General features: G+C 42.4%; 1 protein-coding gene across 2 annotated transcripts in view; it reads left to right on the top strand.

Moving 5' to 3' along the window:
• Nucleotides 1–2,492, top strand: part of LOC138045710 (protein pelota homolog) — a 281,230-nt gene extending 278,738 nt beyond the window's left edge. For both annotated transcript variants that reach the window (XM_068892298.1, XM_068892294.1), the window contains one exon: nt 2,357–2,492. In XM_068892298.1, coding sequence (XP_068748399.1) covers nt 2,357–2,463 — 107 coding nt within the window. In that variant the 3' untranslated portion in view covers nt 2,464–2,492. The remainder of the gene's footprint in view (nt 1–2,356) is intronic.
• Nucleotides 2,493–13,720: the final 11,228 nt, after the last annotated feature.

Genomic DNA, 13,720 nt, shown 5'->3' with positions numbered 1-13,720 from the left:
TCACCGTCCAATTCCGATATCAATGCACTAATCGTAACCGAAACCTTCTCCTCCTCCTCCTCTTTTCTTTCAGAAGTTGACACATTTTCAACATTCCGATCGCTTAAATACATTCGACATATCTCAAACCTCAAGTCGCCAGTAGACATAAAAAACACAGAAATAATAAATATAACAATATCTTTAATCTTTTTACAACTGCAATATCATTAACCTGTGAACAATTCATTGATGTAATATGTTAAACCATTTTACTTCTAACATATACAATATTACATTACATAACCAAAAGGATAACATTTAAATAGGGGGCCTATATCACCCTTCAAATCTGTCACCACTTTATCGTTTGCGAACGAATAACACCTGGCCAAGTCCGAAGGGGCCAATTTGAAATATTCATCCAATTCGTCATAAAGAGATTCATCTCGCGCGGTACTGTCATTTTTTATACCTGATACTCTTTCCATTACCTTTTAAAATGGTAAATCGTTTCATTTTAATAGGATTCAAGGTGACCATGCCAGACGTGGTAGGTGTGATATCGATACCTCGTTCCCTAGCCCATTCGATACGTTGTAAATAACTCATGCATGCATATTCCTTCGAATCGAATGCGATATTTTTCATTGCATCAAAAGTACATCTCCTCCGTCCTTTTTAGAACCTCGTATCACACACTTTTCACTCTCTTTCACGCGTTCTTCGTATTTTGGAATCGTGCCGTCTTCGTTACACCAACAAATTTCTAAACCATAATTCTTAGGACCACCGCTAGTAAAAGCACTAATGTAACGTTCGCGTAAACGCCCATTTCGGGATGTTTCTTGGGTTTGATTTCATCTACCCAACAACCCAAAACGTTGCGAGTCTCTCTCTATAGGTTCCACATACAATTCGTCATCTGGATAATCCACAAAAATTATGGAATCGGTATCCATATACAAAATACGATTGTAATGTGGTACACTAGCCATTCTACACACACCATACATTGCGCTTCTGAATCGTCTCTTTTGACCATTACAATGTAATGGTTTCCAATTACGACATTAGAGTAAAGCTTCGTGTTGCAGTGAAAAACGCATGGGTTCGTATTCGTCACCCATCTTCTCAGAAAAAGACAAGTGTTTTTTCGTTTTTTCGTTCTCCTTTTATTAAACCTTCTTACATAAATTATTTTAAAACAGATGAAATATCATTAAAAGGCCTACCTGTCATATCAAAAAAATATGTCAATATTTGATTTTAAGGCTCCACTTGTTTCCACTTGAACATCTTAAAGTTGTTATGTAATATTGAAAAGCATCACTGGTACAAACCATATCGCAATGAAATTTACCTACATGTATGACACGTATAATCCTATATTTTGTTTCACTTAGCCATTGAATATCTATCTGATCTAAAACTCCCTCGTGACGAAAACACATTTCGTATTTTTGCAAATCAAACCTAGTAGCTCTGTCAAAAACATTTTCCGTATGATAATCAGGCTTTTCTAATAACAATTGCATATTAATCTGTTTTTCTTGTACTAGTCTCGTTGACGTTAACACAGTTAATACGTTCATCAAAGAACCACAGCTTTACCTCTCTTTGAACGTAAATCTTTGACTCTGCTGTCACACACGTGTGTAAGCATCGGGATAAAAGCAATCTTCACGAACAAATGCTGCTGTCATGTTATTAAATCTTAAGATGAAGAAGATTGACAATTTTCCTACACTTCTTTGTAATCGGCGTTCACCATGCATCACTAAGATTGGCTTTCGTGTATTGTACTGTTGAACTTTGAATGACTTCTTGATTTAGTGAAAATACGAACTTTTCATTGTAGATTATTCCGCCCCCAAGAACATTGAAATATTCAGTACTTTGCAGTTTGCACTGTTCAAATACACTTTACTGACTTCCCAAATGAATGGCGTGATATCATTGGCCCTTTGAAAATGCGCGCGAACAGAAAACAAATGCTGGCCGAAAGTAAGAAAGAAGAAAGGAAGTAATGAAAGGAAAAGCACGTTGGTCATATGATAAAATGCTTATTGACTGAGTTAGGTCGTGCCCGGATGGAAAATATTTGGCTCTTGACCATGGCATACGGACTGAATTCCACAATAAATTTCATGTTGCTTCATGATTCGTGCGATATCAGTTTTTCGTGTGAAATGTACTAGTTAGGCAATGAGAAGGAAGGGACAAAATTTTGATTTCATTAAGCAGTGACCAGAAAGACCATAACCTTACAGCCAGTAAGAATAAACAACCCGGGAGGTCCGCTTTTAGACCTTGCTAAATCTTTATATTAAGTGAATACATTTTAAAAAGTATTCATTGTTTTTTCATTACACAGAGCTTGGTCAGCTGTCTGGTGTAGCAGCAATCTTAAGATTTCCGATGCCTGATATCTACAGTGAAGAAACAGATGGATCAACTGAATCTGATGAAGAAAAGTCTTGATAAAACTAATAAAGAAAGAAACCTGAAAATCGTGCTTCCATCTTTGTTGTATTGCTGTTTTTTCCTTGTCTGCCTCTATTTCACTTCACTAAAACGTTCCATATTCACGTATTTCACTTCAATAAAACTTTCCTTATTGACAATCGGTATGGTTTTTTAAAAATTATTTAAGCATAGAAAATACAATGTCAGTACAAGAGAAAACATACTGTATTTATTTGAATAAGCTCCCAACCGCGAATTAGTGCCCACCTCGAATAAGCGCCCATCCTAAAGGCAGAAAAAGTGAATAAGCGCCCACCTTTGGAAAAGCGTCTGCTGTCTTTGGTTGTCATGTGGGAAAAAGGACAACCACAGTTTGCGCTCCGATTGCACAGAATAGACAAGGAAAACCGTACGTGTAGGTAAGTGAAGATGATTTCTACATTCTACCCTGCTAGCGTGCTGTGAGATCACATGAGATAGCAAGCGCATGCGCCAACTCATTGCAAGTTTACGCCATCTTCGTCAAAGCACATCTTTTATCTAAGGACAAGAGTGCTGAGGAATTTTCTACAAATGGACAACAATCCACCTGTATCCGCACCTCAAAGGAGGATCTTAGTAGAGATGAGATGCGTAAATCCACTGCAAAACCGCTGTTACCGAAAGGTGGGAAAAGGACAACAACAGCGCTAGCGGGGTTCACTGACTTGGCAAATTTGTTTGCCTCATATTCTGACTGCCACGGAGACGAATTCTCGGGCGATGAATGTGATTCGAATATGTCTAAGGAGGACGATGAATCACTTGTGGAGGACGAGCCACTCGCTAGGAAAACAAAAGGCCCGAATGCGGATGGGAAAGAACGGTAATCCCCTTATATCAAAACCAAAACCCAGCAGCTCACCAAGCACATGGGTCCTGCCATCGACGGGGAACTTGCATCACTTGTGGATAAAATTATAAGGGGGAAAGCTAAAATAACGGATTTGAAGAAACAACATGAAGCTCCCGAGAATTGCCGCACCTGGTCCAAGACTAAGGTCAATCAAGGTGTCTGGAACAATTTAGATGAGTCAGCTCGCTGCTCCAAAAGGTGCAGAAAAGCTTTGTTAAAGGCGTGATAGTGATCGTGTCAGAGGTAAATAAACTAATGGAAAACTCTGATTTCAAGAAAGATGATACTATAAGTGCTTTAATGGATGGAATGCTTCTATTGGCAAATGCCAACCAGGAGTTAAATTATTGCAGAAGCGAGCTGATGAGACCACAGCTCAACACAAATTACAGATCGACACCTCTGCAGCCCATCCAATCCTGTAACGGCTGAATTGTTTGGGGATGATAACCTCAAAGCTATTAAAGACATATCTGATACAAACAGACTAAGCTCTAAGCTTACTAAAGACAGCAGCCCCCATCGCTTAAATATTTGCATGCTTACGTATTTGAGCAACGGAATTGGCTATACGAGACAAAGAGTTTAGATGTCAAAAGCCCGTGGGGATTAGAGAAAGATCCAGATTGGCGAAGTTTGAGCATGGATACCTACCACTAGAGAGAAGTGAAACTGGCTGAGGTCACACTTGAGATTTTATTGTAGTTAAAGGCGTTAACTATTGTTAAGAAAAAGAACACAAAGTTTACCATAGTAAATCAGATTACTTTAACAATCTTTAACAATTCTTCAGTGGTTTTGTGGTTCAAGTGTGTCAATCAATCGTCTAAGTTGGTTACAGACGTCAATAAATGCAGACATTCCTTTTTCATTTGCGTGACTGATTTTCAACATGATAAAAATAGGCTTCATTCCGCCATGGAGTGTGAGGGCGTGATTATGATTATTGTGGCTCTTTTCCTTTTGATTATTGCTATTCGGAAAGCTCAGCGCTTTCGATTTCTGGCTTTCTCGCGAGGAAAATCCGACAGACGCGGAGAGACGTAGAGCAGTGTTCACACGGCGAAGACGATGGGCTTGTGTATATCCCAGACCGTAAGACTGGCTTGAAGAGATGTATGAAAAAATGTACTATAAAACTACGGGACGGCGGAGCTCTGAAATAAAAAGAAAAGAGGGTTTGAAATGCTTTGCCGGCATGTGCAAGTGAGTCTGAACGTCAGAAGCGAGAACAGGTTTCAATGATTCAGGGGCCACCCAACGAGTAATTTTGGTAAATGTCTGTTCGGAAGGGAGGTTGGCTAGAAATTTTCCTGTCGCCTTTGGACCACGTCTCTAAGGAAAAACGGCGAGCTAAGATTTTTTTTTTTTAAACAGATTTCCTTGATATCTCGAAAAACTCGGGAAATGTTAAAAGAGTGCATGGAAATTTCGAGAAATACATAAATGACTGGCTGGAAATTTCAAACCAAGAAAAGATGCAATTCGCCGCACACTTTCACTCTTCACTGACTTGTGCCAATCACATGCTCTTTTTCTTCTTTCCTGCTATTTTTCTTCTTGCTCGCTTTCTCAATTTTCTCTGTTTTCCCCATACAAACCGAGCTACACTGGCTAAAACGTTTTTGGATAGGCAGGTGTGATCGATTTCGAAAAGAGAAAGAAGCATGAAGGTTCAATAATCTTGCCAGTTCTGTCTGATTATTAAAGAAGCTAAAGAAGATATGCTGTCGTGATCACTGCGTGATCTCGAATATATTTCTACTTGTCTAAAAGGATCAAACAGGTAAATCAATATCCACTGGATGATAATCCAGTTGTTTTCTGTGCGATGTATCCACTGTACAGCAATTTAACCGGTGGAAACCACTATCTTCTTTTTAAAGAACTGGGGTCAGGTTATTTTGCAAATGGTCTGTTTAAATTTCTGTGATTAGTACCCTTGTAGGACTAGTAGTGAAGAAAGCTGCTTTAGAGGCACAGTTTCTTCCCCAAGTAAACATTCTTTCACCAAAAATTGACGTGTTTTTATCTGACCCTACCCCTTGGTAGAAAAATCGCATTGTGCATATCCAGCCATCTGTTACAAAAAGCGCAAGCACTAAAGTAAGAGATGATTCAAACAAACAAAAGGTGACAGAGAGGGAGAATATGAGGGTGTTGCCTGGGATTTTTCATGTCCACTATATTTATTTATAGAATTGTGCAAAAGCGGAAGTTTGTTTTCTGTGACGTCTGCATGAAATCAAGCCTCGCCTTGTGGTAGTAACTGAAAGGTAACTAAATTGATCTCAAGATGGCACCTTTTGTTTTGTATTCAATTATTTTCTCCAACTCTCTTGTTTTTTCATCTAACCTTCTTTGAATTGTGATTGTTTCTTTGTCCTCTTTTTTCTGTTTTCTATGTCCTTTTGTACATTATTCACTATAGACTTCAATTGTTCGTCTTCTTGCAACATTTTGGACTTTTTAATTTTAGCATAGCGTATTGATTTTTCTCTAATCTTAATTTTAATCATCTCCCACATTAATGCGGGGTTTACGTATTTGTCCTCTTGTAGGTAGGTAGGAAAACTTTTTTTATACCTGGTATCAATTCACATTACATGCTCTTCCATCGAGCCGTGTTTTAAATACAAATTAATTAACTAATTAACCAATTAATATATCTAACTAAATTTATTATCCGTACAAAGTTATACTAAGACTATAAAAACGACTTCATTAGTTATCACTACTAATCAATATTAATTAAATACATGACTTAAAGGAACGAAGAGTTGGCTGTATCTTAGTGGTCAAAGGGAAGCTGTTCCAGAGAACAGAACCACGATATTGGAAACTTCGCTTACCTGCTTCACTACTCGGTCTAGGAACGAAAAGGTTGTATTTTGACTTTCTTCAATTATGCGAGTGAACACTGGATGTAGATTTTTAAAGATTGTTTAAAGGAGTCGGAGCAAGATTATGGAGAATCTTAAACAAAATGACCGCTAGTTGCTTAGAACACCTCCGCTCCAAGGAATCCCAGCCAAGGTCGCTGAGTAAAGTGGACGATTTAATATTTAAGTCCAAAAAAGTAATTTAGCATGCAGCCCTATTTTGTAATTTCTGGAGTCTCTCAGATTGACACACACCTATGCTGCCCCATACAGAGCTACAGTAATTAAAGTAAGGTTGGACGAGAGCCTTATAAATCATAATAAGAGTCACACGAGGAACGAAGCATCTGACGCATTGGATAGCTCCGAGGCCAGCGGATACTTTTTTGACAATGTTGTCAATGTGGGAATCCCAGGCTAAGTTCTCATCCAAATCAACACCAAGATACTTGTAGGTTTTAGCTCTTTCTAAGAAATGGTCATCAATTTTCACATCAAACTGACCGTTTAAGTTAGCCAATTTGTTATGGCTACCAATAATAGAATATTTGTTTTTTTTTTGACATGTAAACTAAGTTTATTAGCTCGTAGCCATTTCTTAATTTCAGCTAAGTCACTATTTAACGCCTGGGGACGGTGGAACACCCCATAAGCCTGCCCTACCTGCAACCCAGCCACAAGCCCTGTCCGCCACACCAGACCCCAAATCAACCATCCCTCACACTGAACAGTGAGTTCAATAGAAAAAAATATAAAGGAGGGGTCCTGACTCCCCTGAGTAGGGACAGGAGGGCGGGGAAATACGTGAAAGCACCCGAGCGCCAACACACCAAACGCTGAGCCAAGCAGAACCACAAGCACATGCAAAGGCGCACCTATAATGTGCAAAAGAACCACTGACTGCTAGAACTGCCAGAAGACGCCACGCAAAAGCCCCACATGCAAATAACACATGCACACGCTAAAAAACGCTGCAGGCAAAATACTGATAAACCCTAACCCTAACACCACGCAACGCAACGCAACACAATGCCACGCCAGACAAACTGTGCAACTTGCGCCTGGTCGTTAACTAAGTTAAATTGCATTTAACCCTATTTAATGCCTGTGTCGCAAATGGAGGTTGGGTGCTCAAGGATCTGAGGACTGGTACCAATGACCCAAACCCAGGTCGGTGGAACACCCCATAAGCCTCCCCTACCCGCAATCCAGCCACGAGCCTCGCCCGCCATGCCAAAAGGACCTCCAGGTTGGACAAGCCAGAGCAATGGGGGCTCTTGGCCACTCAGCCACAGCCCCCCAAGGGACCAGACCTGAGGCACCCAACTCCAGCTCCAGCTAAAAGCAACGTCAATGCACTACCTGCTAAACCAAATGACTGGACACATGGGTCACAACGTCAATAGGTGTGTGGATATACCGTTGGTAGGCATCACTCAACCACTGGCTTATTGATGAGGTGATCCTGAACTCCCCGAGCCACAGCTGTAGTGGCCACACCAATCCGGAAGCTGTGACCCGAGTAATATCCGTGATATCCCGTGGAGTGTAAAATAGACTGCACCATGGATGACAGCCGCTGCCGAGTTAAGGGACGACCATACGCAAAGCAAAACAGCGGCCCTGGTGACGGGCCCTGCAGAGCCAAGAAGTTACCAGGGGCCGCCACTGGGCAAATACTACTGTTACCACGGCCTACGTAGATGACACAGCCAATGTGAAAGGGGTCAGTCTTAGAGAACTTAAGGTGGACTCTAAAACAAGTAGGATCCACCAACGCATTGGCTTGTACGTCACTAACCGCTAGATGGATACTGGGGTCAAATAAAGAATTAGTGGTGAACTTGCCTTCCCGCAAGAAACCAAATAACGCCAGGCAACACACCGCCCAGAGCATGACATGTTCATGGAACTTCAAGTCTAAGGAATGCTTAATGATCTGAAGGAGATCAATCATAATCGGGAGGCGAGTCGGGGGGACGAACCCTGTACATGCTTCATACCCCTCAATAAATGCTGCAGCTGTAGGCAGTTGACCAGGGGATCGGGTAAACCATTGTCAATGTGAAGGGACCTCACTGCACTGAGGTATACCTAGATGGATGAGTGGTGAAGATTATCGGCCAACAGTGATGGAAAACGCATAAGTGACTGTTCATCGGCTGGCACAAGGGCCACCTCTGGACTCAAAAGGCCTTCCTCACGGCAGAACTCGGCATAGCGACGCTGGGCAGATAAGTAAACCCGATGTGTAGATGGAATGAGGCCCTGAGTGAGAAAAAAACGTGCATCTCGCTGTCAGGTAACTTGCAGTGCTGTCAGGAGAGCTGGAGGAATTGGTGTTGGAGTTTCTGTGGCTTGTGGGGCCAGGTGCCAAAAGTGCTGCAACTGGAAACGAGAGAGAGAATCCACAACAAGGTTAGCTTTTCCACGAACTGATGACGCTGAAAAGGAAAATGAATGGCGCTCTGCCAACAATGACAAGTAATTCAACAAAACCATTAAGTCAGCATCTCTGGAGGTACCTGAGGACAATACAGCCACCACTGACTCGTATCACATAGGAACTTGACCCGCCGCAAAGACCACTGAGAATCCCACAAATGCGCTGCCACAACAATCGAAAAAAATTCCTTATAATCAATAGGTAGAGGTTGTTGAGAAGCCGACCACGCACCAAAAAACCATTGGCTGTTGAAAATCGCTCCATAGCCCAGTGAGCCTGCGGCATCTGACGAGACTTGGAAGTCAGGGAGAGGGGCCCAAGCAGGCATCAACAAGAAACTAAGACCATCCCAGCTCTCAAACAATTCTCGCCACCAAGTCAGGTCCTGATGAAACGCCCGGTTTAGCCAAATAGGGTGGTCATCACGCCTGAATGTACATAACAAGTTAATAATACGGCGGAGAAATGTCATCCCCTGAGGGGCAATCTTACAGACGTGGTGGAGTTGACCAATAAGGGACTCCCAACTCGCGATGTTTGCAGAAACACTTAGCTGATCATGTATCTAAAGGAGCAATGATCCTATCTCTCTTCTCCACCGGCAGCCTGGCCTGTAGTGTCGTTGAGTCCAGCTCAATGCCAAGGGTGGATTGGCGTGTAGTGGGTCCCTCCAGCTTAAGTGGGTGAAGGGGGAGGCCGAGGATGGAGTACAGCCGGATGCAAGCCTGTAAGTTGTAGTGACACACCAGAGAGGTTGGCGGGCCCAATGTCATAAAATCGTCCAAGTAATGACGAAGGAGGTCAACCCCATAGTTATGAGTCAGTATCCATTCGATCATATCTGCAATGGAGGTAAAGATATATGGATCAGAGCGTAGTCCAAAGGGAAGAGCCATGTCCACGTAATCTTTATCACGCCACTTCATGCCCAAGAGGGAACGATCCTGCGGTTGGATGGATGGCCACATTGTGGCAGGCGCTCGCCATATCGAACTTGGCCATAAGAGTTCCCCAGCCCCAAGCCATAATGCCATCGATAAAAGAATCAATAGTAACACACTGAACTGAAAATGAAGGCTTGGGGATGCCGTCGTTGACGCTTATTTCCCTTTCGTAAACTGTCGTTGCCATTTGAAATGGTCGTTACCATTTGAAACGGTCGATGCCGTTTTTTAGCTCTGACTTACACTCGTTAGGTCTAAGAACTCAAAAGGTTGAGGTTACTGGGAGTTGTGTCTCGCTGGTCATATGAGTTAGGGTTAGGGTTTTGTTTAGGGTGAGGGCTAAGAACCGAGTTCGAGTCTTGAAATTTTCGGGCTCTTTTTTTCCTGCAGTTTTTCTTTTATAAATGTCTTTTTATCCTTTTTTGTCTTAATTTTTGTTAATATTTTTTCTTAGTTTGTTTCTTTTAATTTTCTTTGAAGTGAAGTGTGTAGTGAAGTGAAATGGCATCGACCGTTTCAAATGGCAACGACTCTTCGGAGAAATGGCAATGACCGTTTCAAATGGCAACGGCGGTTTACGAAAGGGAAATTTGCGTTGGATGAGAGATCAAGAATCAAACGCCATTGACCAGGTTGATTGTTGTTCAGGATAACCCCAAAACGGCTGATGTGCAAATCTGGGAAAGGCAAGGTGGTAAACAGGCCTGCCACCCTCCCGCATGAGACCTGTCTCGAGGTAACCATCTGAACGGAAGGAAACTGGTGACGCCTCAAAACCAATGTGAAATCCCTCTCTAAGACCAGTAAGAATGTAGGAAGCTGCTGCCTGATCAGGGTAGTCACGCAACTCTGCTTGAAACTGGGACAACTGCAACGAGGAGACTAAATGTACAGGGGCTAATGGAGAAAAAGAATGAACTGCCACAGGACCACTGGGTGTACCCGCTGAGCCTAGACACAACGGAGCCACTGAGCACCACATGCCACGCTGTAGGTCAAGCAAATGAGAACAATACTATTTACACTACTTTCACAAGAAGTAACAGGGAAATATTCCTGCTCAAAAGCGCCCCCTTTGGCAGGGGAGGGGGCCACAAGACTGGAATTGCGAAAGGGGCAGCTAACCTTGGGGTGTACAAAAATTTGGTTATATCAACGGAGTTGATAATGTAAATTGGCCACTGTACAGAGATTCTAAAAGCTGACGTTTCGAGCATCAGCCCTTCGTCAGAGCGAATCGAGGGATTATGGGTTACGTGTATTTTTATAATAGAGTAAGAGCTACGCTATTGGTGGTAACATGGTAACGTGAAAAATAGGAATATATTAGTTAAATGAAAAGCGTTCGTTAATACCGTGAGGATTAAGGGTGCCGATTTGAAAGATGAATTTTTGATCCAGATTCTTGCGGCTTTCCGTCGTACCTAGATGTAGGGAAAGGCCGCAGATAGCCATGTGTTTTTTGGAGTGGTTAGGCAGATTAAAATGGCGAGCGACTGGCTTAGATGCATCCTTGTCATTCTTCTCAACATCGCGAAGGTGTTCGCGGAATCGGTCACCTAGTCATCTACCTGTCTCACCAATGTATAATTTATTGCATAACGTACAGGTTATGCAATAAATGACATTTGTGGAGGTACATGTGAAACGATCGGTGATCTTAACAGGTCGCTTAGGTCCCGATATCTTGCTAGTGTTAACATTGAAAAGACAAGTTTTGCATCGTGAGCGCACGCATTTGAAAGTGCCAGGTTCCTCGTTAGTTTTGAGCGCGCTTCTAACTAAAAAGTTGCCTACGTTTTTGTCGCGTTTGAATGAAATAAGTGGAGGTTGCGAAAAGATTCTACCAGTCTGGGGATCATTTTGGAGTAATTTAAAATTACTAAGAATGATGCTTTTGACTGCGTGATTATGAGGATGGAAAGTGAGGGTGAATGGAATTCTGTCATTCTTATCTTTTTGTGACGTTTGTAGTGATGACTGTCGATCAAATTGTTGGGTGCGATGATGGCCCACTTTGACCACAGAGACAGGATAGCCACGTTTTTCGAAGAACTGGCACATCTCCTCTGATTTGCTGGAAAAATCGGAGTCATCACTACATAGATGTCGAAGTCTAAGAAATTGAGAATAAGGAATGGAGTCCTTGACATGTGATGGATGTGACGATGAATACAACAAATAACTGTGTGAATCAGTAGGTTTGTAGTGCACACTAGTACATAGCACGTTGCCTCTAATAGAAACTTTGATATCTAGGAAAGCCAATGAAGTTTCCGAAATTTCCCAGGTATATTTAAGAGCCGGATGATAACGGCCGTAGAGTTCAGGTTTGGGGCCGTTGTACTGATTAAAAAATTGGTGTTCAACATGGTGTTCTTCAAGCACCCAAACACTTTTTCGATCAACGCACTGTCAAAGAACCTAGCTCGGAAACGCTCCTCCGCCTTGCCGAACTAGTTTTAACGCTTAACTGTTTTTCATTCGCCGGCAACTATTACAAACAAATTAATGGTGTAGCGATGGGCACAAGAATGGGACCTAGCTATGCCAATCTTTTTGTAGGATATGTTGAACACCAATTTTTTAATCAGTACAACGGCCCCAAACCTGAACTCTACGGCCGTTACATCGACGACTGCATCGGCACTATTTCATCCAGCAGAGAAGAACTCGATCAATTTATAACCTCCGTCAACTCTTTTCATCCGGCTCTTAAATATACCTGGGAAATTTCGGAAACTTCATTGGCTTTCCTAGATATCAAAGTTTCTATTAGAAGCAACGTGCTATGTACTAGTGTGCACTACAAACCTACTGATTCACACAGTTATTTGTTGTATTCATCGTCACATCCATCACATGTCAAGAACTCCATTCCTTATTCTCAATTTCTTAGACTTCGACGTCTATGTAGTGATGACTCCGATTTTTCCAGCAAATCAGAGGAGATGTGCCAGTTCTTCGAAAAACGTGGCTATCCTGTCTCTGTGGTCAAAGCGGGCCGTCATCGCGCCCAACAATTTGATCGACAGTCATCACTACAAACGTCACAAAAAGATAAGAATGACAGAATTCCATTCACCATCACTTTCCATCCTCATAATCACGCAGTCAAAAGCATCATTCTTAGTAATTTTAAATTACTCCAAAATGATCCCGAGACTGGTAGAATCTTTTCGCAACCTCCACTTATTTCATTCAAACGCGACAAAAACGGAGGCAACTTTTTAGTTAGAAGCGTGCTCAAAACTAGCGAGCAACCCGGCACTTTCAAATAGGCGCGCTCACGATGCAAAACTTGTCTTTTCATTGTTAACACTAGCAAGATATTGGGACCTAAGCGATGTGTTAAGATCACCGATCGTTTCACATGTACCTCCGCAAATGTCATTTATTGCATAACCTGTACGTTATGCAATAAATTATACATTGTTGAGACGGGTAGACGACTAGGTGACCGATTCCGCGAACACCTTCGCAATGTTGAGAAGAATGACAAGGATGCATCTAAGCCAGTCGCTCGCCATTTTAATCTGCCTAACCACTCCAAAAAACACATGGCTATCTGCGGTCTTTCCCTACATCTACAATACTCGTCACATTTGTTGGAACACCCATCCCCGTTTCCCCCTTTCCTCCAATGTGATTTCCACAACTACTAGTAGTCGCCCGAAAAATTCTCACACAACATTGAATTGGGGGAAGGGGGATGTGGTATAAGCTACGATCTTGTAACACTATGATTCTGACCATTCGCTAAGTGTTCCAACTAAATATGTCTAGTATTGTAGGTATCGGAGAGGCTGAACATTTACGCACGCATGCGATGACGGAATGTTTGAAGAGGAGACGAAAAAAATATGCAGTACCTCCAGACGTGGCGCTGGAGCGTCGTACCAAACGAGTCATCCCGGGATTTCGGCCCGTGCGATCGCTTCTGGACGCAGTTAGCCGTTCACTGCTTTCTGCTACCGACCTCGCCTCCCGGTACGGCATTGAGGGAGGGATATGTCGGCCCCTAAACCACATGAGAAAAATCCCACGCCTACTCACAGCTCCAAACCTCCCTTGTCATTACAATTTAACGTAAGATTTCGATGGC

The sequence above is a fragment of the Montipora capricornis genome, chromosome 4 (genome assembly GCF_036669925.1).
Source record: "Montipora capricornis isolate CH-2021 chromosome 4, ASM3666992v2, whole genome shotgun sequence".
Taxonomy (NCBI): domain Eukaryota; kingdom Metazoa; phylum Cnidaria; class Anthozoa; order Scleractinia; family Acroporidae; genus Montipora; species Montipora capricornis.
This window is presented reverse-complemented; position numbering and strand designations above follow the sequence as displayed.